At 40.0% G+C, this 26,895-nt stretch overlaps 1 protein-coding gene and 1 non-coding gene across 4 annotated transcripts in view; both read left to right on the forward strand.

The window, feature by feature from the left end:
- Positions 1-26,895, forward strand: part of SOAT1 (sterol O-acyltransferase 1) — an 82,889-nt gene that overhangs the window by 31,473 nt on the left and 24,521 nt on the right. For all 3 annotated transcript variants that reach the window (XM_011291018.4, XM_011291017.4, XM_045048478.1), the window contains one exon: positions 11,095-11,153. In XM_011291018.4, the coding sequence (XP_011289320.1) occupies positions 11,095-11,153 (59 nt within the window). The remainder of the gene's footprint in view (positions 1-11,094; positions 11,154-26,895) is intronic.
- Positions 22,304-22,406, forward strand: LOC111558440. Its single transcript, XR_002739347.2, has one exon. It is a non-coding gene; the product is annotated as a U6 spliceosomal RNA (small nuclear RNA).

A 26,895-nucleotide genomic window follows, 5' to 3' on the forward strand; every position in this document is an offset into this window, starting at 1 on the left:
CCATTTGGAATCGGAGAGAGCAGATAGACGGTATCTGGGTTTGGAATATGGCGTGGTGGGTCCAGGAAATTGGTGGCATTGAGGAGAGAAGAGTGGAAATAATGACAGAGGATTAGTAACTCCAGGGTGGGTAAGAAAACTGGTAAAGCAAACAAACTAAAAAACAAAACAGTCTCTGTCAGAAGAAGAGAAACGATTTCCCTAGGTTTCTCTTTAGAACAATGAAACTTAACTAGAAATTCCCCAGCAGACTTCTTATGTCTCATCGGCCATAATTAGATTACAGGTTATGCTGGATATCTTCCTTTTGTCTCTCTACTCTTTTCTACCCTATTTTGTGTCCTGGGAGGCTGACCTTACTGGACTGTATCCATAGGTTCCCATGCCCTATGGTTTCTGGTAGAGTTTGGTCATGGGGGTTGGGGTCCGGCTGATGGGGAGGGAACTGACAGATCCAAGGGCAGAGAGAGTAAGGTGAGTGTGTTTATAACTTTCGTTATAAAGTTTTCCCTTTATTTAAAGTTACTTTCCTCCGTCTGGGTAACCACTCCTGTCTGATAGTTCTCTTAGAAATTCTCTTTGGGTTTCCTTAACCATCTCCCTCCTTTGCCCTTTGAAGTCTAAGGATAGCTTCCCTGGTATTTGTTACTAGCCCTAGAATTCCACACTATCCTTTGTTGCTTTTCTTAAACTCTGCCCGCACATGTATAAAAGGGCCCTCTTTGAACTCCTCTCAGTAAACTAGCTTGAGTGAGTCATTTTTATGCTGTCCTTGCTCTGACAGATACTCATGCCCAGTCTTAAATCAGTCTGGCAAGGGGAATGAAACACATGCCCTTATTGGGGAAGCAGCCAACAGCATTCGCCATAGTTAGGTTAACTTAACAAAAAGTCGTGTACATACCTATCAGTTTTGTCAGCCAGATTTACAGTAAATTAGCCATCTAGAACAGGAGTTGGCAAACACAGCCATGTTTGTGTGTGGAGCGAATGGACCATATGGCCCGCAAAGCCTGAAATACTTGCTCTGTGGCCCATTGCAGAAAAAGATGTGCTGACCCCTCATTTAGAGCTACACCGTTCATGGGACACCTGAGTGGCTCATTAGGTTAAGTGTCTTGACTCTGGATTTTGGCTTAGGTCATGATCTCACGGTTTGTGGGGTTCCTTTTAGGAACAGCACAGAGCCTGCTGGAGATTCTCTCTTTTTCTGCCCCTCTTCCTCTGTCTCTCTCAAAACAAATAAACTTGAAAAAGAACCATGCTGTTCAGTATGGGAGCTAGTAGACCTACATTTCAGTATCGTCTAGTTTAGCATTGGAAATGTGACTGGTCTGAAATGAGATAACACTGTAATTATAAAATACCACATTTCAAGGACTCACTTATACCTGTTGTGGCTCCTAGAAAAGTTAAAGTTACGTATGTGGTTCACATTATATTTCTGTTGGACAGCACTCATCTGGAAAGTTGGTCATTTAGCAAGTAAGTAGATAAAAAGCTACCCTTAGGCAAAAAGCTTATTAAAATCAGTTTTATAAAGCAAAGCAAGCATGGCACCCGGAGAGACATTTGACCCAGGTTCAAGTCCCAAAAAAACCCAAGTTTTTATAAGTCTTTATGCTCACTCTTTCCTCTATAATGATCTGTCTAGCACCTGTTCAGTATGATTTTTCTTTATCATCTGGGACTCAGCTCAAATATTGACTTCCTCTGCAAAAGCTCGCTCCACCCCACAGTCATCTGTATGTTGAAATTATCTACATTCGCACATTTCTCCTGAGATTCTAAAGGAAGGGTTTAAGATATGTGTGTACTACCCTTTATATATTGGGTACTCGCTGGGTTTTTACTTAATGAGTTGAATATATAATTGAATGAATAAATGAGTTACCTATTTAACGAGCTTGGTCATGTGTCTTTTCCTTCTGGGTAACCTTGGCAATGGACTTGGCATAGCAGTGTAAACATAGGATTATTAGAGGAAGCGGATTTGACACAAAGCCATGAAGAGACCGCCCCACCGAAAGGCACAGCTCCTTGGAGTTGTTTGGTGTAGTCCTGAGTGCTCTCATTTCAGTTTTACTGTAGGTATTGATAGCATAGTACAATAAATGATCGCTTTTACTGGACATAAAAAGTATGTGGGATACAGTTGGGTTTTTTTTTAAGGTGGTATATGATAAGGTGGCATGTGATAATTTTAGAAAGTTCTTCATCACAACTGGTTAAAATAAGATTTTTGATATTTCAGGGAATAAACTTTAAATATTCCCATTAAATAAATATAGACTTCACAAGGGTTAAGTAGTGTTCACAAAGGTAAATGTTGCAAACCTGGTTTATTTGTTGGAGATGAGAGTGCTAGGAGAAAACAAAATGTAGAGTAGTTTGTTTGTTTTGTTTTTTTTTAAGGGATTTATCCTTGGGTCTGTTAATTAGATGTTATCAGTTAATGATCAGTTTTCAAGGATATTAATGTTACAAGTTGGTGATATCAGTAGACCTAGGAAGATCTTACAGAAATTGCATGACCAATGTTTTAGAAACCTAGAAACCTTGAGTTGAGTTATATGGTTGGAAGTCTGTGCTTTAAATCATTGCATGTTAGAAGGGCACCTGGGTGGCTCAGTTAAACATCTGACTTCGGCTCAGGTCATGATCTCATAGTTCGTGAGTTTGAGCCCCCGTGTTGGACTCTGTGCTGACAGCTCAGAGCCTGGAGCCTGCTTGTGGATTCTGTGTCTCCCTCTCTCTGCCTGTCCGCCGTTCGTACTTTGTCTCTCTCAAAAATAAATAAAAAATGTTAAAAAAAATTTTTTTTTAAAATTTTTTTTCAACATTTATTTATTTTTTGGGGGACAGAGAGAGACAGAGCATGAACGGGGGAGGGGCAGAGAGAGAGGGAGACACAGAATCGGAAACAGGCTCCAGGCTCTGAGCCATCAGCCCAGAGCCTGACGCGGGGCTCGAACTCACGGACCGCGAGATCGTGACCTGGCTGAAGTCGGACGCTTAACCGACTGCGCCACCCAGGCGCCCCCAAAAAATTTTAAGAAATCATTGCATGTTAGCTTTAAGGGCATTATTCTTCTGGCTTTTTTGACATTTAATTTTTTAATTTTTTGGTAGTAAGAAAGTAAATCTTTTGAATATGTGTGAAGTTAATTTTAAGGTGAAAGAACACGAGTAGAATTGGCTTTTTAATATATTTTTCTTCCACTGTGTAGCTTTAATGTCATTGAGGGAGGCTTTCAGAGGCTAGTCTAGCTGTGAGCAAAAATACTGCCTATTTTCCAGTTCCCAACTAGTCAAAACCAGTTTGTAATGGTGGTTATGTTATTTGTGGATAAACAGATGCCTTTTGGAAGTGATGTACAGGTAGTGAGAATTAATCTTTTACAATGATTCTCTCCCCATTCCCCCATGGTAGTTGAATTAGTTGAAGGGAAGAAGCTTCAGTATTCATTTATTTATGAAATAGATTATTTATGAAACCATGGTCCGATTGTAGATGGTAGAGAACTAAATAAAAAAGGTGTTATAATTGACAGAAAAATCAAATTAATATTTGTCTTAGTCATATTTCTTGCCTATTTAAAGTTTGTGACTATCTTCAAAATTTATCTTCTCCTACCTACCCTCATTGCCACTTGTTTTGGTTTGTGACCTCATTTCTTGTCTGAATTTATTCCATTTCTCTCTTCTGTGGTCCTTTTCATTCTGCCAGAGTGGACTTTCCCATATCAAATCAGTTATTTTCCTGCTTAAAATTCTTAGTTTCCTCATAGCCCTTGTTAAAATACACCCAGGCTCTTCATGACATGATCTCTAGCCTCCTTCCCAGTTACAAACTCCACCACTGTCGAAGGTTGAAGATACTGATCCACTGTCTGGTGGCTTCTGTTGTTGGCATTGGTAAGTCAGGCATAACTGCAATTCTTTCATAGGTGGTACTTGCTTTCTGGCTGCTTTTAAGAGGTGTTTTTTAAAATAAACCTGTGTGTTACAGTTTCACTAGGATATATCTTTTTTTTTTTTTTTGAGCATGTAATTTATTTTATTTTATTTTATTTTATTTTATTTTATTTTATTTTATTTTATTTTATTTTATTTTATTTTATTTTATTTTATTTTATTATTTTTTTAATATGAAATTTGTTGTCACGTTGGTTTCCATACAACACCCAGTGCTCATCCCAACAGGTGCCCTCCTCAGTGCCCATCACCCACTTTCCCTTCCTTCCCACCCCCCCATCAATGCTCAGTTTTTTTTTTTTTTTCATTTTTTAAGAGTCTCTTATGGTTTGCCTCCTTCCCTCTCTAACTTTTTTTTTCCCCTTCCTCTCACCCGTGGTTTTTGTTAACTTTCTCAGGATCCACATAAGAGTGAAAACATATGGTATCTATCTTTCTCTGCTTGACTTATTTCACTTAGCATAATACTCTCCAGTTCCATCCATGTTGCTACAAATGGCCAGATTTCATTCTTTCTCATTGCCAAGTAGTATTCCATTGTATATATAAACCACAATTTCTTTATCCATTCGTCAGTTGATGGACATTTAGGCTCCTTCCGTAATTTGGCTATTGTTGAGAGTGCTGCTATAAACATTGGGGTACAAGTGCCCCTATGCATCAGCACTCCTGTATCCCTTGGGTAAATTCCTAGCAGTGCTATTGTTGGGTCATAAGGTAGATCTATTTTTAATTTTTTGAGGAACCTCCACACTGTTTTCCACAGCGGCTGCACCAGTTTGCATTCCTAGCAACAGTGCAAGAGGGTTCTCGTTTCCCCACATCCTCTCCAGCATCTGTAATCTCCTGATTTGTTCATTTTAGCCACTCTGACTGGTGTGAGGTGATATCTCAGTGTGGTTTTGATTTGTATTTCCCTGATGAGGAGTGACGTTGAGCATCTTTTCATGTGCCTGTTGGCCATCTGGATGTCTTCTTTCGGGAAGTGTCTATTCATGTCTTCTGCCCATTTCTTCCCTGGATTATTTGTTTTTCAGGTGTGGAGTTGGGTGAGCTCTTCATAGATTTTGGATACTGGCACTTTATCGGATATGTCATTTGCAAATATCTTTTCCCATTCCATCGGTTGCCTTTTAGTTTTGTTGATTATTTCCTTTGCAGTGTAGAAGCTTTTTATCTTGATGAAATCCCAGTAGCTCATTTTTGCTTTTAATTCCCTTGCCTTTGGGGATGTGTCAAGTAAGAAATTGCTGCGGCTGAGGTCAGAGAGGTCTTTTCCTGCTTTCTCCTCTAGGGTTTTGATGGTTTCCTGTCTCACATTCAGGTCTTTCATCCATTTTGAGTTTATTTTTGTGCATGGTGTAAGAAAGTGGTCTAGTTTCATTCTTCTGCATGTTACTGTCCAGTTCTCCCAGCACCATTTGCTAAAGAGACTGTCTTTTTTCCATTGGATATTCTTTCCTGCTTTGTCAAAGATTAGTTGGCCATACTTTTGTGGGTCCAATTCTGGAGTCTCTAAGTGTAGATTTTTATTTATCCTGCTTGGGATTCTTTGACCTTATTTCATTTGAGGATTGGTCTCCTTCCACAATTCTGGAAAGTTCTCAGCCATTATTACTTATTTTTTTGTCTCCCATTATAGACCTTTGATGGGGTGCATTTTGGACCTTCTCATTCTCCATGCCTTTTTTCCAAGTGAAGTATTGTAAAAGGGTATAAATAATCTAAATTTCCAATGGGGGATTAAATATAGTAAGTTTCAGCCATAAAAACAGAATAATAGGCAAATAAAAATGATACAGAGGCATATGTAGTGACATGGAAAGATATTCACAATATATTAAGTGAAAAAAGCAAGTTCCAAAACTATGCATGAGTCCACTTTTATAGTATGTATATTTGCCAAAGTAGAAGGACAAATGGTATCTACCAAAGTACTAATATTAGTTACTTGAACACTATAGGACGTAGGGTAGTTTTGTTAGAGCTCTTTTGGGAGAGAGCATTTGGGATTTTAATTTCCTGTAATGAAGATTACTTTTAGAATAGGGAGAGAGAGTTATTAAATTTAAATTAGCCCAAATATGGGGTGCCTGGGTGGCTCAGTCAGTTAAGCATCGGCTCAGGTCACAGTCTCATGGTTCGTGGGTTCGAGCCCTGTTTTGGGCTCTGTGCTGACAGCTCGGAGTCTGGAGCCTGCTTCAGATTCTGTGTCTCCCTCTCTCTCTCTCAGCCCCATGCACGCTCTCTCTCAAAAGTAAACATTAAAGAAAAAAAAATTAGCCCAAATTTGCCTCCAACATTCATTCTGGTGTTAAAGCACAAAAATTCAACTGGGTGAATTTGAGGATCTAATTGGCTTTATTAATTGATTCATGAATCGGACATCAACCCATCAGGCAAGTAGAGGGGAGCTCAGAGGAGCTGTACAAACTGGAAAGATTTTATAGGTAGAAACTGGGCAGGACGATTAGTAAAAGAAAGGGCAGGAGTCTTATTGGGTGGATTACCTTCTCTTCCTTTGGGAGGGTGTGGGATGTAGAAGGCCACGTGACTGATGACCTCATTGATACTGACCAGAGAATTCCTGATTGGGTAAAACTGCATTTCAGGAAGTGGTAGAAACTTTAATTAGGGGGCGCCTGGGTGGCGCAGTTGGTTAAGCGTCCGACTTCAGCCAGGTCACGATCTCGCGGTCCGTGAGATCGAGCCCCGCGTCGGGCTCTGGGCTGATGGCTCGGAGCCTGGAGCCTGTTTCCCAGTCTGTGTCTCCCTCTCTCTCTGCCCCTCGCCTGTTCATGCTCTGTCTCTCTCTGTCCCAAAAATAAATAAACGTTGAAAAAAAAAAAAGTTAAAAAAAAAAAAAAGAAACTTTAATTAGGTTAGGTTCCTAACCTAATGACTTGGCCTGGCATATGTGACTCCCATTTTTGGCCTGCGGTTTTCTTTTTTAACCTGCAAAGTAAGTATTTCTGGGAAGTTACTTATAACTTAGAATGCCCTTCACTCCTTCTTTTAAGTTAGAATATACAGTAGCAATTGTTGATTCTGAAACAAAAATACTCAGGTAAATTTTGCCAAGGAAAATAGATAAGAAAATGTAAATTCTCATTAAAAGATACTACTAAAATGATACAAAGTTACATTATAGGTTTTTACAAAGACAGCAAAGAGAAGTGGTGGTCTTCCTATGTTTCAGCTCGCATTCTGTTCTGTTCTGTCCATTTATTTGTGTGGAAAATCTCTCTACACATGATGATGTCTGATATTATTGGTTCCTATAGTAGAGTAGACACCTTGACATTTCAATTAAAAAGATAAAATAGGAGCGCCTGGGTGGCTCTGTCCGTTGAGTGCCCGACTTTGGCTCAGGTCATGATCTCATGGTTTGTAAGTTCGAGCCCCGCGTCAGGCTCTGTGCTGATAGCTCGGAGCCTGGAGCCTGGTTCGGATTCTGTGTCTCCTTCTTTCTCTGCGTCTCCCCACTCATGCTCTGTCTCGTTCTGTCTCTTTCTGTCTCTCTCAAAAAATATTAATAAACATTAAAAAAATTTTAAAAAGATAAAAGAGCATTTAGTATCAGATTATAAAATTCCTTTTCTGGAAGAAGATACTATAATATCTGAAGGTATGCTTTGAAAAAAATACAAAAATGAAAAAGGTACCATTTCAAGATCACTAAGTCTATGTTGAACTTAAGTGAATTTCAGTAAAACTCTAATTCAAAGGAAAATCTAACGTTAACAAGAGGTTCCAATAACATTATTTTAGTAAGCAAAATGAGCAGTATATGCAACTGTTAATGGGCACAAAGTTCAATAGAGTAGACATTAGCTTCTGCATTGATATTTTTCAAGTTATGTTAAAAGTGTTGCTTTAAGCTGTGACTCTTTTGCCAAAGAAAAACTTAAAAAAATTTTTTTATTTAAATAATTTTATTTTCTTTCTGTAGATAGGAAGGATACAAGTTAGAAATTTTACCAAGAAAACTTAAATGTTTAATAAAGATATCAAAAGCTAAAACTTGGCTAAGCTATTATGCAAGATACTGTGTGTAAAGACAGACTCATGAATGGAGGCAAATTTCATTCAAAATGAACTCTACCCTTATTTTATTAAAAGGGCAGACAGGTGCCTGGGTGGCTCAGGCGGTTAAGTGAGTGACTCTTGGTTTTCGTCTCAGGTCACGATCTCATGAGGTTGTGAGTTTGAGCCCCACGTTGGGCTCTGTAGCTAGTAGCACGGAGCCTGCTTGGGATTCTCATTCTCTCCCTCTCTCTCTGTCCCTTCCCTGCTCACAATGTCTCTTTCTCAAATAAATGAACTTTAAAATAAAATAGAAAGAATAAAAGAGCAGACAGTCCGCCTGCTTGCTTAAATTATAGTAGTACTGTGATTCACTGTGAAGTTAAGGAACTGTCTTTGAGTCCATGACCGTTATAAATCACAATGTACGGTGGGTATGGAAGTCATAAAGAACAACAGGTTCTCATAAAAAACAAATATTTTAAGACCTTGAAAATCAACTTTTCTTGAAAATCATGAAGAAGGTGCTCAGGTTAGATTAATAATAGACTAATAACCTCAGTTAAATTAAACATTAGGGAGCTACATTAATGCGACTTAATATACAGAAAGGAATCTTTCAGAATAAGGAGATTAGAATGAAATGAATTTTAGATTATTCCCCCCCCCCAAAAAAAACCCCAAAACAACCGTGTGCGCATTATGCAGGCATTCCCTATTCCTCACCCTCCTGCCCCTGACCCCTGGACAACCACAAACCTTCTGTCTCTGTAGAATTGTCTATGCTGGATTTCATGTAATGGAGTCCTACAACGTGTAAATCTTTTGTGACTGACTTTCATTCAGCATGTTTTCAAGTTTCATCCATATTGAAGTGTGTATGAGTGTTTCTCCTGTTATTGCTGGGTGATATCCCATTCTGTGGCTCGACCACATTCTGTTAATCAGTTAATGGATATTTGAGTTGTTTCACTTTCTGTTAATATGAATAATGCTTCTATAAACATTCATATACCAGTTTTTGGCTGGGCATCAGATCGTGACCTGAGCTGAGACCAAGAGTTTGGATGTTTAACCTACCGAGCCACCCAGGTGCCCTGTTACAGGTGTTTATAGACACTTCTCTAATTGTATCCTAGAAGAGCTGTCACATCCAGTCCTTAAGTAATACTGTTCTCAGAATTTCCTACACGTACAGCTCTTTTCTCCCCACCAGCATTATTGAGATAAAACTGACGCATTAACATTGTATAAGCTTATGGTATACAATGGCCAGCACTTGCTATTTTTGATGATAGTCCCCTGGTGGGTATGAAGTGGTATTTCTTCATGTTTTGATTTGCATTTCCTTGGTGGCCAGTGATGTGGACCATCTTTTCATGTGATGTTGGTTATTTGTGTATCTTTCAGGGAGCAATGTTTGTTCAGATACTTTGCCCATGTTTAAATTGGATCACTTGTCTTTTTATTATTGAGTTGTAAGAGTTCGTTATATATTTTATTTTTTTTAAATGTTTATTTTTGAGAGAGAGCAAGTAGGAGAGGGCAGAGAGAGAAAGTGAGAGAGAATCTGAAGCAGGCTTTGCACTGTCAGCGCAGTCTGACGTGGGGCTCAATCTCACGAGCCCATGAGATCATGGCCTAAGCTGAAATAAAGAGTCGGCACTTAACCGACTGAGCCACCCAGGTGCCCCAATATATATACTTTAGAGTACTCTATACATACAAGTTCCTGATCAGATTTGCAGATTTTTTTTGTCTTATTTTGTGTGTTGTCTTTCTGCTTTTCTCATGTTGTCCTTTGCAGCAAAAAAAATTTAAAAAATTTTTGATGAAGTCCAATGTATCTAATTTTTCTATGGTTGCTTGTGCATTTTAGTAGTTACAGTTGCAAGATCCATTCACAGAGTCTAATTTCTCGTACTGTCAGTATTGGATCTTATAGCATCATATGATTAATGTTGTGAACATTGTATGTACATACAGTAGTTGTTTTTTCTCCTTTAACTTTTTTTTTTTTTTGAGAAACACAAGGGAGGGGCAGAGGGAGAGAGAACCTTTAAAAAAATTTTTTTTAATGTTTATTTTTTTTTACTTAAAAAAATTTTTTTTTAACATTTGTTTATTTTTGAGACAGAGGGAGACAGAGCATGAACGGGGGAGGGGCAGAGAGAGAGGGAGACACAGAATCGGAAGCAGGCTCCAGGCTCTGGGCCATCGGCCCAGAGCCGGATTCGGGGCTCGAACTCACGGACCGCGAGATCGTGACCTGAGTCGAAGTCGGACACTTAACCGACTGAACCACCCAGGTGCCCCTTAATGTTTATTTTTGAGAGAGAGAGAGAGAGAGAGAGAGAGAGAAAGAGACAGAGCATGAGTGGGGGAGGGGCAGAGAGAGAGAGAGGGAGACACAGAATCCGAAGCAGGCTCCAGGCTCTGAGCTGTCAGCACACAGCCTGATGCGGGGCTAGATCTCAAACTGCAAGATCATGACCTCAGCTGAAGTCGGACACTTAACTGACTAAGTCACCCAGGTCTAGAGAGAGAGGGAGAGGAAGAGAGGGAGACTCTTAAGCAGGCTCCACTGACAGCGCAGATCCTGATGCAGGGCTCGATCCCATGACTGTGGGATCATGACCTGAGCTGAAATCAAGAGTTGAATGCTCAACTGACTAAGCCACTCAGGCACCTGTCTTCTTATGTATAAATTATGTATAAATTTCCTTCTACTGATAGTGCCCATGCTTCATTTTTTAAGAGTTGTCATGTTTTGTGGTTTTACCGTAATTTACAGTCATCCTCTTCTGCTTGATTTTCAGCTTCATGATTTAAATAGTGCTGGTTAGGGGCACCTGGGAGGCTCAGTCAGTTAAGAGTCTCTCTTTGGCCCAGGTCATGATTTCATGGTTCGAGAGTTTGAGCCCTGTGTTGGGCTCTGCACTGACAGTATGCAGTCTGCTTGGGGTTCTCCCTCTCCCTGCCTCCCCTCCCCAAAATGAATAAATAAACTTTAAAAAAAAGAAAAGAAAAGAAATTGTGCTGGTTAGCTGTATCCATCAACTTAAAAGTTACCTTTTTTTCTTTCTTTAGGTAGGATTGACATAAAACAGTTGATGGCAAAGAAGATACGGTTGACAGCAGAGGCAGAGGTAAGTAGCTCCATGTTTTAGAAACAAGAGTGTAGAGTTAGGGTGGGGAGCTCTGTTTCCTAAAGTTTTTAATGCTCACTTGCTTAAGGATTAATTTACCTTTCTTATCAGTTGACACTAGCCTGCTGTGGAACAGGAAGATAAGGTCTGCCACTTTGCATCCTACATTTAAAAACCAGATTGCTTTTTTCTCTTCCATCCTGTCCATCACTCTCACTTCGTGGCTTTTGCCAGCAGAACTTGATTTTTGTGAACCACGATATAGTTGAATGTGTGAATGTCTGTGCAGGTACTTTATGAAAGGATCTATTGTGGTTCATAGTAAATAATAAGTCTCCAGTAAGATTCCTTGTTAGGGATAAAGAAGAAATACCAAGTCAAAAACAACATGGAGCCATTTCAAGTGAGGCAGACTGTTCTACAATTCAGAATTCAGCGATGCCCTCAGGAAATGCTAGAAGACAAAGAACATTTTTTTTTTTTTTACTCTGAACTAATACTGTATGTGCCTAAATGTAATGTGACTTCGAATCCAAGGCAGTGTTTTTTCCAATGAGAAGATCACTTCCAAACCTTATTGGGTCACCTTGAGTGTGTACACATCCATTAATGATGAAATAGGCCTGTTTTTATTTATTACTTTAGTGTGCATATGTGCCTTTATATAGGATAATTTAAATTTAGATATTTTTGTAATCATATTTCATAAAACACTATGTGCAAGATTATTTACATCCGCTTTGGTATTAGTGTCTTGTAATTATAAGTGCTCGTTTTCCAGTTGTTCTCTAGTCCGGGACAGAAAGCTTTTCCTTTTGTCTAATCTTTTGGAAGTAGAGCACTTTTTCAGTCCAGGGATGATGCTGGCACTGGAAGTTTTAGTACCAGTACCTATTTGCTTAACATTAACAGACCTCTCTCTACCCCCACTCATCCGTTCAGTGTATTTGTGATTTCTACAGTGTAATGACTCACTGTATTTTTTGTTTGTTTGTTTACTCAGTTTTTGAGAGAGCGAGCGAGCGAGCGAGCGAGTGGGGGTGCAGAGAGAGAGAGGGAGAATCCAAAGCAGGGTTTAGGCTCTCAGCTTTTGGCACAGCCCAACACAGGGCTCAGATTCACCATCTGTGAGATCATGACCTGAGCCTAAGTCGGGCACTTAACTGACTCAGCCACCCAGGCGCCCCTGACTCATTGTATTTTTATGAAGTAGGATTCAGTGGTGTATTTACTATGCTTGAAACCGTGAGTCTAGACTTCGAGGTAACAGTGTGTTAAGTTTTTGTTTATTTTTTCTGATTTTATTGGGTTACCTGTATAAGCCTTCACGACTGCAGTGATCAAGATCATTTCTGGTGCATGTCTTTTCCATTTAATAATTTGTTCCGTTGTGAGTGACTGTTTAAAGAGTTGATTATTAGGTAACCTTCACTTATCTAAGGGATGATTTATAATTTTGGCTAGCAAAAGAAAAATCTTTAAGGGCGCATGTGCTGTTTTTAAGGGCTTATTCTTGCAAATATAGTGATAAAAGAAATTTTGTTTTTGTGGCAGGCTAGAGTATTTCTGACCCTTATTCCTCTAGACTGGCTGGACACACCTGGGTTTATGTTCTGTTACTTTTCTAATTCCCCTTCTGTTCCTCTTGTTCCTTCTCCACCGCCCAGCAAGAACACAAAGCCCTTATCTGTTCTGTTTGTGAGGGAAATTTTCAAATAAGTGAACCGGCCGTCGTTACTGTTTCTTTAAAAAAAAAATCTGAAGTGGGAGAGCAATTCTTTTTGAACGCAGAATCTCAAATCCAAAGAGGAAAGGGAGGGAGTGTGGAGTGGGAAGCAGAGGTCAGGGGAAAGCCGCATGGTGGGCAGAGGGGGGAGGTTTCAAGGATTTAAGCTGCAAGCTTTGTTATGAAGAGAATATCCTACTTATCCGCTTTACATATTAATCAGTGAATAAAAGTATTACGTTTTTAGTTTGGTCAGTTAGGATCTGAAGGAGAGAAAGAAAGGAATGAAAGAATGGAAAAGAAACTGAGGGGAAAGGGAAGGTGGATATTGGTTAATCTAGTATTTATTACTCTGTGTTGTACCAGTGCGGGTGACATAGTGGAGCAAGATTCGCTCCCTGTTGTTGGGGAGGATGTAGGCCGAGCACAAGTGTGGAGGTAAGAGGCTCACGCCGCCGTCTATCAGAAATGACACTTGATCAGCATCTGCGCCCCTGTTGGGGCAGGATAGAAAGAAAAATACAGTTGCAAAATTGTAGAGCTAGATTGTAAAGCATTTGCTTCTCTGCCTTCATGCCCTGTTCCGAAAGCTCCTTCCACTTGAAACTTGCTTTAACTTCCTGTTTCACCAGTCAGAATACTGTCTGTCCTTGAAGTTGTAGTTCCTGTTGCCGCTTCCACAGTTTTCTAAGTACCAGCTTGAAACGATGTCCTCCCTCCTTTATACTTTATACTTTACACCTAGTGTGTACCCTGAGTCTATACTCTGCCTTTATTACACAGTGCTTTCTAAGTGAAATCACTAAAATTCTTTTGGTGAACTTTTGGTGATTTGACTTAGGAATGTTTTTATTGGCAATTTGATATCTAAAGAGATAGAACATCTTGCATTGTTTATTAATTGGAATGCTTTTGAGGGAGATGTATTAGGAATGCAGTGCTGATCTGAAGTTGAAGATGATATATAGAGTTTGGAGACAAAAAATAGGAAGCTATTGTGATACTTTAGTATTACTGAGTAAATAGGCAGGGAGGAGAAGGGAACTACATTTAGATGTCTTGTTATGGGCCACAGCTTGTACTAGGTGTTTTACGTTTTACGTGCATAATTTCATTAAATTACCCCACTTACAAGAGCGATTTGTTAACTGCTTATATTTTGTTGTTTTGTTTTGTGACTTCATATTTACTAATGTGAAATGACCATTGAGGTGACAGATATGTGAATATTGGTTGGAGCCATAAAATTGACTTCTTTTCTCTTTTGGGTTTTTAGAAATAATTTTTAAAACAAACGAAAATTAAGAATCTTTGTAGTTATTTGTAATTTGGAGTCCTGCTCTAACCCATTTGGTCACTCAACTACATTGGACCATCTTCCCCTAATCTTTAAGGTGAGGACATGGGGCTAGCTACCTCCAGGGCCCCCTTCAGCTCCAATAGTCTGTGTCATTGTGTCGCTCACTTAAACTTTTGTTCCTAATTCACTGTTTTTGTGGTGTGAAGGGAATGGGTAGTCTGTAGATTTTATGGGGCGACTCTTTCCGCTCCACAGAAATGGAGTTGTCAGATAAAGTACAGTAGGCTTACATTTATTTGTTGTTTGTTTATTCCAGATAAACAACAAATGGTTTTTTAGTCATCATGCAATATTTGAGACATAATTAGGCCAAAAAAGTCCTTTGTGTCAAGTTCACATTTAACTGGGTGTACTGTATGCTCATTTGCTAAATATGACCGACAAAGAGCTCTCTGAAAGATGGAAGAGCTCATGTTAAAGAAAGGTGTGCAAAGGGTTGTCAAGTACTGAGCAAGCTCTTCAGTCTGAAGGGAAGAGGAACAAAGAGATGATGAAACTAGTGGTTGAACTGATTGAATCTCTTAAGGTCACATCTAGGTCCAAGTGCTGTCATCAGAAAGTTTTAGGTACTTAATTACAAAAAAAAAAAAAAAAAAAAAAAAAAAAAAAAAAAAAATCCGGTGCTGGTGGGATCATACAACATTGTGTAACCCCGAGTCGTGACCTTTTGAAATGCTCAGAATTATGTTGTAATCAGACTTAAAAGCGCTTGGACTAGTCCAAGAGAAATTCAAGTGATGAAGTCCCAACCAACTTATGTTAATAAATTAGCTTCGTTTTAACATTGTGTTAGTGAAACTATCAAATTATTTCTTTGGTTGCAAGTAAAAGAAACCTACTTTGGCTTATTTAAGGAAAAGAAAATACATTTGAAAGATATTAATGTATCTCTGGGAATCCTAGAAGTTGAACACTTCAGCTTTTGAAAATGGAAAAGGGCTTTAGTAGCAAGAGTTGAGTTATTTCTGAATTTTTCAGTTAATAAGGTTTTTGTCCCTCTTTTTAAGCTCAGAGTTGTAGATCTTTGAGAGAGAGAATTGGGATTTTGGCCAGAAGGGCAGGGCCGTATGGTACAGCCCTGGCCTAGACACTCAGTTCCTGTCTTTACCCTTGAGGACAGTTTCCAGAGAAACGAGGATGAGAAGAGTTAAAAAGGGAGTGCCTTGATGCCGTTGATTATCGTGGAGCTTTTATTAATGTAGACAGCTTTGTAGAGGGAATGCTAGGTCTCATGTGAGGGGATGAAAAATTACTTCCTGTTTCTATTTCTTAAAAACACATATTGCAACATATTTCATTTCCTTCTGTTGTAGCATTTCCATTACTGTTTTACACATCAATACCTTATGCTATTGCCTAACTATTATAAATGAGCAAACTGTCATGAGTAAGGCTGGATGGCATGTCTGCAAATGAGGACTTCCTTTCATGGTTTATTGCTCATCCAAGTAACCTCTTCCAAAAAAGTTTTTGGAGAGTGCCAGTCTATTTGATATATTGGCAAGACTGCTGGAGACGTAAGTAAGTCTGAGTCTTTTCGGCCTAGAAAGTCTTTGATTGTTGTATACTTTGAGGTTAGGTTGTGCTCACACAAGATAAACACAAGAGAAACACAAATAATTGTGGCTTAAACAAGATAGATGTGTATTGCCCTCTCATGTAAATGATCTAGAGGTGGGAAGTCTAGGACGGTTATGGTGACTCTGTGTCCCTCCAGGACCCTGGTCCCTTCTACCTCTGTGCTGTACCATTGTAGGCTGTGATCCTCTTTTTTGTTGTCCAAATGATTCCAGCCATTTCATCTAAGTTTCACGGAGCAGGATCGAGTTAGGAAGAAAAGTAGGTTGACACCTAACAGCCTCTATTACAACTGTCCATTCTACTTTCCTTCCCTTGACCTTCCGGTCAAATCTTTTGGCTGTGTGACTGTAGCCTTCTGATATTTCCCTTTCTCATTTTGCCTAAATGCGTAGATGAGTCAGTCTCTAGTCTCCTTTGACGAACCTTGGGAAAATCAGTTTATTGTTCTTAGGATTTCGTCGGTTATAAAATGCAGATAGGTGCCTGTTATGTTGCCCTCTCAGGGAATGTTCAGTAATCTAGCTCCTTGAATTACCAACTAGTCGGTTCTTTTGTCAGGCAATATGTTAGGTGCTGGGATTCTGAAGAAGTCATGTTTTCTGTCCTCATGCTGGCTCAGAACGCTCTGTATAGAATAGGTTAACAGAGGAACAACAACTGAATCAGACACTTTAAAAATGCTCTTTGAAAGCTATAAAGCGGTGTCAGTGTAAGTTGCTACTTGTGGTAAGAAGTTACATAATTTTAGAGCTTTATTGAAAACCTTGTAGGTGGTAGTTACTCCTTATTTTACATTAGTGAGAATCCAAAGCATCGAAACTAGTCAGATGGTAATGTTCTGCATATCACCGAACATTCTGGTTCTGCTCTACCCCCCAATATTTTGTTTTCTTTCTTCCAGCATACACACAGATCCACGCAGACAGTGTAGACACATGTAGGCGTGTACAGCATAGATACATCGGCAAAATAAGCAACAATTTATATGTTCAGTTATATATTTTTGAACATTTTGTGGGTTCTTTTTGTGTGTTAAAATGTTCTTTGACAATGTGATATAAAATGATTTCATGATAGTCATTTGTATGAATGTATCATTGGTTAACTATGACACTTTCTGGTTTTCTAGCGTTTAACAATGGCTTAGGAAGTTGGTAAAAGATGATGAGAAGTAGCAAAATACATCATTTGGATAAGATGAGGGAGCTGCTTAAGCAGATGAAGATAAATAAATGTGTTTCACCTCAGTTTAGATTGATAAAAATAAGATATCAGGAATATCATGGTCTGACTTAAGTTGGGAGACAGCTCAGGATGAATTTTATTTTAAATAAAAGGGATTATAATTTAGAGCTCTAATTTCATTAGCCACTGGGTTATCTTGAACCTTTGGCTTCTTGTTTTAAGGATTATGCAGTAGTTACACTCAAGACTTAACTCGCAAACAAGCGTTTCTTTTTAAATATGGAGGAGGAATTTATTATAATACACTATGACTGTAAACCTCTGTTACGTTAATGTGTTGAAATGAAATGCAAATTTCATGAAATTTTGTGATAGGATTAATTTATTAAATTACCTACTATTTTCAGGCTACATGTACATTGTTCCCTTTTTTTTAGGTTTTTGCTTTTTTGGTTTATGGTGCTAATCATAAAGAAAATATTTTAGCTCCACTATGGTAGAAAGTGATATAATGCCATATGATGTCTAAGGTCATCTAGACTGGGGGTTCTAATCCTGGTTCTCTAGTTTACAAGGTCTGTGACCTTGGGCAAGTCACATTACTTGATTTGTTCGAGCTTAGATCTCTCCTGTGTAAAGTAGGAATTATGTTGCTGATTTTGCAAAGATTGTTTTAAGACTAATATATAAAGGCCCCTAACACAGTATCACAGACATTAAGTCACAGCCATTACTAACAATAGCAACAGTAGTGATTTTTAGTCCCTTTTCCTTCATAGCTTTTAGTAAGAAATCAGGGTGAGGGAATTCTTCTAGACAAGTACTTTCTGCTTTGTAATAGACATTGAGTAGTCAGCAGTGGTATGAGTAGGAGTTTCAGTGCTAGGGGTTGGTTTCCAAAGCTGTTTGGAAATACACTTAACACGTAAACAGTCTTGCAAGTTGCTTTGCTGAGAGCTAGATGTACAGTGGTTAACAAGAAGACATACTGTTTAAAGTCAGGCGGGGGAGGCAGACATTAAGACACCAAAAAATAGAAATGTATATAATGTTAGATGATATTAAGTGCTATGAAGGAAACGAATAAGGTACAGTAGCTTTAGTGTGAACCGTTAGGAGAAACCTCTCTTGAGGAGTTAATTTAGTTTAAGACCCAAACATTATATTACCTATTCTACTGTCTTATCTGTTTTGTTCAGAAAGGTCAGGTTTCTGGTTCCATGCCACTGTGAGATTAAAAGTTCTCTGTGCAGGGGGCCTGGGTGGCGCAGTCGGTTAAGCGTCCGACTTCAGCCAGGTCACGATCTCGCGGTCCGTGAGTTCGAGCCCCGCATCGGGCTCTGGGCTGATGGCTCGGAGCCTGGAGCCTGTTTCCGATTCTGTGACTCCCTCTCTCTCTGCCCCTCCCCCGTTCATGCTCTGTCTCTCTCTGTCCCAAAAATAAAATAAAACGTTGAAAAAAAAAAAAAAAAGAAAAAAAAAAAAGTCCTCTGTGCAAAGCCGGGCATTGAGTCAGAGGCATAAGTTCACGGACTAGCAATATGACCTTGGAGTCAGGGTGTAATTTTTTACACACCGTCCTCAGTATGTATTTGTACTTTGTATTTCTTTCTCTGTTTACTTTTTTATTTTTTCCATGCCTCTGTGCCTTTGAAGGGGTGATTTTATCTATCCATAAATGACCCTGCTCTTGTCTCGTTTTAAAACTCAGTTCAGGGTAACCTGTACTTGGAAGGCTTTTTAGAAGAATTATCTCTCTAAAATGCAAATCGGAACATGCTTATAAAACGTGTTTAAAACCTCATTATGGGTCACCTGGTTAAGCGCCGAAGGCTTGATTTCTGCTCGGGTCATGATCTCACGGTTGTGAGATTGAGCCCTGCCCATCCAGCTTGGTGCTGAGCCCAGATCCTGCTTGGGCTTCTCTCTCCCCTTCTCTCTCTGCGCCGCCCCCCCCTCCCCCCCGCCACATGCACTCTCAAAATATATAGACATTAAAAAAACCAAAGCAAAACATCATTGGTTTCCTGTTGCCTTTATGATAAAACGAACAATTCTTGTAATGGCCTGAAGGTCTGTCACAGTCTGGCCCCTTTGCTTCTTCAGCCCCATCTCTGATCGCTCATGCGCGCCTTCACTAAGTGGACCATAGGATCTTTGCTTCATGATGGTTGTTCCCCATTCTTAGAATCTTAGAGGTTGTCCAGTTCAGCTGCTTATTTTTAAAAATGAAGTTTCTTTCAGAGGGGGTCTGGTGGGGGGATGGGCAAAATGGATGAAAGGGAGTGGGAGATACTGGCTTCAGTTAATGGAATGAGGAAGTCATGGGACTTAAAGGCACAGATTAGGGAATATAGTCAATGGTATATTGTAAAAGTGTTGTATGGTGACAGATAGTAGCTGCCTTTGTGGGCACAGCATCACGTATAGAGTTGTCGAGTCACTGTGTTGTACATCTGAAACTAATGTAACATCATGTGTGAACTACACTCAAAAATCGTTTTTAAAAAATGAAGTTTCTTGGGGCTCTTAAAATACAGTGATTCTGTTTAAGTAGATGAAGCACTCTGCTTTTCTAGTTTCTCATTAACTGCCTGCCTCCTTCCTTTGGTCGTCCTTCCGTCTGTCATCGTGCTGGGACAATCATGGGCCATGGGCTGGGTGAAATTAATAGAGGTGAAATTGAGAACATAAGCAAGTTAGGAAGCCTGTAACACCCCAACCTCCCTTTCAGGTTGCTGAAACCAGCTATTCAGATTTCTAGTGATCACATTGTGAAGTTCTGTAATTAGTGACAGTCTCATGTTCTGGAAGAACTCCAAAGGCAGAAGTGGAGCACTGTTTGTACTGTATTTTTCTATATTTGCTCTTATAAGGGGAGTGACAGTAACAAGCAGTCACTATTTTCATCAGTATTTGGATCCATGAAATGAGGAGGCTGAGGAAACTCCGTGTCCACAACAGAGTTCTTCCTTGTGTCTGGGTGGCCCCAGCTTCTGTTAACTTTGATTCCTCAGAAAAAGGACAAATCTGGGCATTAAGTAATGAATATTAGGCATCTTGTGGATACGGTGCTGTGTATAGGAATGTGGTAGATTTGAACCTTTCAATAGTTACAGTGCAATGTCGTGGATACGGCTAGAGGGTATGATGCCAAGTGAAATAAGTCAGAGAGACATTGCACTCATGTGGAATTTTAGAAGCAAAACAAATGAGCCAAGGGGGAGAAAAAGAGAGAGGGAGAGGCCAACCAAGAAATGGACTCAACCTTAGAGAACAAACTGATGGTTACCAGAGGGGAGGGGGGGTGGGGTCGGTGTAAATAGGCCACGGGGAATTAAGGAGGGCCCTTGATGTGCCGAGCACCGGGTAACGCTGAAACACTATATTGTATACCTAAAACGAATATTACCCTGTATGTGAGCTAATTGGAATTTAAATAAAAAATGATAAATCATTACAGCACGATTTTTATTTTACATTGGTTTTGTTTGTCTGTCTGTTTTTCCTTCCCTGGTTAGCTCTGACTGGGTTGGAGCAGGAGATGTCTGTCTGTAGGGTGGTAACTATGTCAGATCCTGTGCTGGGCATTTTTTGCAGGGGCTTTTGTTTCGGGACTTTTTTTTTTTTTTTCACACCACAGTTTAGCAAGTTAGATGTTTTTTGTCTGAGTTTTGCACATGAGTAACTGTGGTAAAAGTGAAATAGCTTGCCTGAGGCCACACTCAAATGGTGGAGGTAGAATTTGAACCCAGGTCTGCCTAGCTGAAAGCTTGTATTTTTCTATTTTATTACTCAACACTAAAGATATCTTTTTCCTACCTGCATATAAACTCTACCTCAGGAAAAGGAGACATAAGTTAATCATATTAAAATAATACCTTTTGGGGGCGCCTGGGTGGCTCAGTCGGTTAAGCACCCGACTTCAGCTCAGGTCATGATCTCACGGCTCACATGTTCGAGCCCCGCGCCGGGCTTTGTGCTGACAGCTCAGAGCCTGGAGCCTGCTTCGGATTGTGTCTCCCTCTCTCTCTGCCCTCCCCTGCTCGCGTGCTCACTGTCTCTCAAAAATAAATAAACATTTAAAAAAAAAAAAAAGGTACCTTTTTAGCTCAGCATCCCCAAGAAGTGTTCTGTCCTGTCCAGGGTATGAGCAGTTGAGGTCATATGTGGGGGGGAGGGGATTGTGAAAGCAAGTTACAAGGAGGCTTGACATCTGTCACCACCTTCTACTGGCCCTCACGCTATTGGGATGACTGATTTAATTCTTTTACCTTGTCTCTTCTCTGTTTCTCGTCATTCTCAATGCCACTTTGTGGTATTCCCTGCACCATTAATAATTTATGTCGTTCCTCTTTGGACGGTGAGCTCAGCGAGAGCAGGGCTGTGTCTGTCTTGTTTATCACCCTAGGTGCTGAGTAAGGTGCTCTTTGTCCTCCAACTGGGTTTGGTTCTGGGGATTGGATAGCGGGTTGGGAGAGCAAGGGGACGCTCTTATTTGTGGAGCGACTGGAAAAGAAGAAAAGGTAGGAGTTTTGGAGTATGGAGAAAAAAGGGATAGAAGGAAGGGGAAAAGAAGAGGGTACAGTTGATGAAGAGGGTGAGGGTTGGGAGATTGTACTTTGCTCACTACAGGACCAGAGGCTGCAAGTTCTTTGGAGTGTAAGGCAAAGGCTTGTCTGGGAGGGTGTAGTGTGTAAGGCCAAGAGCTTGTGACAAAAGAAGCTGGCTCTGTACCCTATTCACCTTGAGTTGGGTGGGTTAGGACCTGATTTTAACGATTCTTACTGACATTTATGTAACATTATGATTTTTTTTTCTTGCTTCCGGTCTACTTAAGCCAATACTTAATTGGGAAGGGGACTGGTCCCAGAATATGAGGAATCCTAGCTAAAAGGAACAGCTTGACTCCCTTTGCCACATTTCAAGATTCCAGGCTTTTTTTTTTTCTTCAATTTTTTTTTAAAGTTTATTTATTTATATTTGAGGGAGAGAGGGAGAGAGAATCCCAAGCAGGCTCCTCACTAGTGAGGCTCGAACTCATCCATGAACTGTGAGATCATGACCTGAGCTGAAACCAAGAGTTGGATGCTTAACTCACTGAGGCACCCAGGTGCCCCCCGCCTGACTTTTTATTTATTTATTTATTTATTTTCGAAGTTTATTTATTTTGTTTGAGCATGCACCTCTTGATCTCAACGGTTGTGAGTTCAAGCCCCGCATTGGGTGTAGAGCCTACTTAAAGGAGTTGTTCTAGCAAGGGCCGCACAGCATCCTGAATTTAAATGGACAGACGGTGTGCTCGCTTTGGCAGCACATATACTAAAATTGGCGCGATGCGGACATCAGCATGGCCCCTGCGCAAGGATGACCTGTGGACTCAGTGGACAGCCACATTGTAGCAGGCGTCTGCATACCCTGCTGCAGGTTTGACTCTCTAAGGAAAGTCCTTGCAGAGCCCGGCCTGGGGCTCAATCCCACGAACCACGAGAACCCTGAGAACCTGAGCTGAAATCAAGAATCCAGCACGGAACTGTAACCGACTGAGCCTCCCAGGCGCCCCGCAGGTTTCTTTTTTTAATGCTGAGCAAAATGTCAGTGGTCTGATTTGAACAGAGAGCAGAGTGTTAAGGCCTTATGCTGGGTAGCCCCTCGTCCTGCCTCCCTCTCCTCCTTTTCTTGTTTCAGGTAGGCTCTGCGTCCTCCGTTGGGCTTGAACTCATGACCCTGAGATCAAGAGTCACGTGCTCGACCATCTGAGCCAGCCCCACCCCTCCTTCTTTCTGACCTCAACTCTTATCACTCCTCTTCAGCTGTGACATCCTGCTTCCTTAATATTTCTCACATTAGCTCAGGGTGTTCCCGCCTCAGGGTTTTTTGCAATGATCCTTTTTTCTTCCTGATACTTTTCCCACAGATACTCACTAACTTGTCCTCTTACCTCCTTCACATCTTCTCCAGTGTACTACTGTCTTCGAGGCGAAATTTCCTTGACCTCTGTGAAAAACACCTTCCCCTGCCTCCCCCCCCCCCCCCCCCCCCCCGGTCCCCAGTACCTTTGCATTATTCCTTTCCCAAACACCTGGCCTGCATTCTGTTATGTCCTGTCTACCCTCGTTGGAATTTTAAGCTCCATGAAGACAGGGACTTGGTTTTGTTCATTGTATCTCTAGTGCCTGGAACTGCATGGGACAACATTTTCATACGAGTTGGAAAAAAAAATCTTTATTAATCAGTCCAACTCTAGAGATTAAATGAGAACGCACCTTTTTTGTTTGCCACTTTTTTTTGGTTTTGTTTTGTTTGTTGGGGAAGCATTCTATTGAAAAATTTCAAAATATGAGGATGGACATATAATTGAAATGGAACAGGCAAAAGAACTAAAATAAAATACTAGGAGGTAACCTTCATATGAAAAAATAATTCTATAAAGCTTTTTATTCTTTCTTCCAGGGAACATAGGTCCTTAATAATATTTTGTTCTTAAAAGCAGCCTGTGTGGTTCACTTCTGCTGTTTTGGCTCATACTTTCCTATCTCTCTCCATTTCATCACATTGTCTCCTTCTGGCACTTTTCCTTTTTTTATTTTATTTTATTTTATTTTATTTTATTTTATTTTATTTTATTTTATTTTATTATTCTATTCTATTCTATTCTATTCTATTCTATTCTATTCTATTCTATTCTATTCTATTTTATTTTTGAGGTTTCAGCTCAGCTCCCAGTTCAAAAAAGACACTTCCAGTCATCTCCTACTTGCTTTCTTTGCTGATATCCTGTATGTTGCTCAGGTGACACTTAGGTGGTCCACTGTGTATTGTTTATATGTGTATATCTTCTATTTTCCATCTCTGTCTGCTGTCTTGTGGCAGCTGGGATTTTATTGTAATCTCACTGCTCAGGACCCAAAAGGCATTTGGGAATTGCGGGAGCAGTTTTGATGCAGATGGACTGGGTCTGAGGACCCAGAGAGAGGAGGTGTCCCAGAGGACCAGCCAGGAGGGTCCTTGGCTTTGTGCAAGATGGAAATCCAACACCCACTGAGAGGAAGTGAGAACAGAGTTTATTGAACACCAAGAGTGAAGATAAAGGAGTGTCTGGGAAACTTGGAAAGAGGAGTGAGACTTGTCTTTCCTTGGAGTCCAGGTTTTTTATTGAGGATTGTGGTCTGGTGACATGTCTTCTCAGGCATTCGGAACAAAGACACACATTTAGGTGTCCTTTCTAAGTCACTTATGCCCTGGAGCCCAGGGGTCTTGGAAAATCCGTCATGACCACCCCACCTGGTCACTTTTAGGTGTTCTCTCTTGTGCTGCAAGACTCCAAAGAAATCACTAACTCCTTGACCTTTATAGGGAGGACTTACATTATCTGATCTGTAAGGTGTATGTAAGACAGGGGTAGGAGTCCTAGCAAGAATAGAAGTGGGAAAAGGAACAGAAAAGCAGTATTTCATGGGATCCCTTTAGTTTCCCTGTCTCAGTTTGAAAGACCTTCATGTGCTTCCATTAGATACATTGATATTTTTAGGCTTACTTTTAAAGACTTAGTCAAGCTCTTAGTATAACACAACCTAGAAAAATGCTACTTGTGATATTTTAGGCTCAACCTAAACAGTTTAGTTAGGGGAATGAGCATTTACTTCTTGAAACAATTGTAAGACTTTTTCCTTTATGTGTATGAGTCCTACCAATTTAAAAATGCTCAGATTTACAATTTGAATACCTATAATAGGTGGCCCGTTATAACCTGAAGAATATGTTTTTGGTTCACACTTTTTAAAAACAGTGGATATGTAAGTTTTAAGATGGTAAAAATAGTTTGAGAGCAAAATATATAACAATTTTATGTTATGAAAGTGTATGTGTGTTACGGTTAGGTAAATATATAGTTGGGGAGGTAGTAACAAATATTATCGTATAAATGTTGATATCCTGTGGAAATGACATGACCTAAAATACAAACAGTGGGTCTTTGTGGGTGTAGGGGTGGCTTGAGAGGAAAAGGGACTTAAATTATATAATGATGCCATAATACTGACTTTTTACTTTTTGTTATTTTCCACATAAAAATTGGAAGAGAAATAGATTGTCATTTTTATCATTTCTGTTATTTTGTTTTTATACATCTTTTGTAGAAGTTCGTTTAGTAGGGGATTACTTTGATATTTTGATTGTTGCATAAAAGGGTTAAATTTTTAAAAGACATAAATTAGCATGTTGCTTTTTCAATAGCCATTTCTGCATTTGCAGCTTGGCTATGGAAATCAGTTTTCTGTTTTTACTTCTGTGAGCTCACTGAACATGGATTTCTTTTCTTTTTCTTTTTAATAATTTATTGTCAAATTGGTTTCCATACAACACCCACTGCTCATCCCAACAGGTGCCCTCCTCAATGCCCATCACCTACTTTCCCCTCTCCCCCACCCCCCATCAACCCTCAGTTTGTTTTCAGTATTTAAGAGTCTCTTAGGGTTTGCCTCCTTCCCTCCCTATAACTTTTTTTCCCCCTCCCTTCCCCTCCTCCATGGTCTTCTGTTAAGTTTCACAGGATCCTCATAGGAGTGAGAACGTACAGTATCTGTCTTCCTCTGCCTGACTTATTTCACTTAGCATAATACTCTCCCGTTCCATCCACGTTGCTACAAATGGCCAGATTTCATTCTTTCTCGTTGCCAAATAGTATTCCGTTGTATACATAAACCACAATTTCTTTATCCATTTGTCAGTTGATGGACATTTAGGCTCTTTCTATAATTTGGCTATTGTTGAAAATGCTGCTATAAACATTGGGGTGCAAGTGCCCCTATGCATCAGCACTCCAGTATCCCTCGGGTAAATTCATAGCAGTGCTATTGCTGGGTCATAGGGTAGGTCTATTTTTAATTTTTTGAGGAACCTCCACACTGTTTTCCAGAGTGGCTGCACCAGTTTGCATTCCCACCAACAGTGCAAGAGGGTTCCCATTCTCCACATCCTCGCCAGCATCTATAGTCTCCTGATTTGTTCGTTTTAGCCACTCTGACTGGCATGAGGTGATATCTCAGTGTGGTTTTGATTTGTATTTCCCTGATGAGGAGTGACGTTGAGCATCTTTTCATGTGCCTGTTGGCCATCTGGATGTCTTCTTTCGGGAAGTGTCTATTCATGTCTTCTGCCCATTTCTTCCCTGGATTATTTGTTTTTCAGGTGTGGAGTTGGGTGAGCTCTTCATAGATTTTGGATACTAGCCCTTTGTCTGATATGTCATTTGCAAATATCTTTTCCCATTCCATCGGTTGCCTTTTAGTTTTGTTGATTATTTCCTTTGCAGTGCAGAAGCTTTTTATCTTGATGAGGTCCCAGTTGTTCATTTTTGCTTTTAATTCCCTTGCATTTGGATATGTGTCGAGTAAGAAATTGCTGCGGCTGAGGTCAGAGAAGTTTTTTCCTGCTTTCTCCTCTAGGGTTTTGATGGTTTCCTGTCTCACATTTAGGTCTTTCATCCATTTTGAGTTTATTTTTGTGCATGGTGTAAGAAAGTGGTCTAGTTTCAATCTTCTGCATGTTGCTGTCCAGTTCTCCCAGCACCATTTGCTAAAGAGGCTGTCTTTTTTCCATTGGATATTCTTTCCTGCTTTGTCAAAGATTGGTTGGCCATACATTTGTGGGTCCAATCCTGGAGTCTCTGTTCTATTCCATTGGTCTATGTGTTTTTGTGCCAATACCATACTGTCTTGATGACTACAGCTTTGTAGTAGAGGCTAAAGTCTGGGATTGTGATGCCTCCCACTTTGGTCTTCAATGTTACTTTGGCTATTCGGAGTCTTTTGTAGTTCCATACAAATTTTAGGATTGCTTGTTCTAGCTTCAAGAAGAATGCTGGTGCGATTTTGATTGGGATTGCCCTG

Source organism: Felis catus, chromosome F1, assembly GCF_018350175.1.
Source record: "Felis catus isolate Fca126 chromosome F1, F.catus_Fca126_mat1.0, whole genome shotgun sequence".
Taxonomy (NCBI): domain Eukaryota; kingdom Metazoa; phylum Chordata; class Mammalia; order Carnivora; family Felidae; genus Felis; species Felis catus.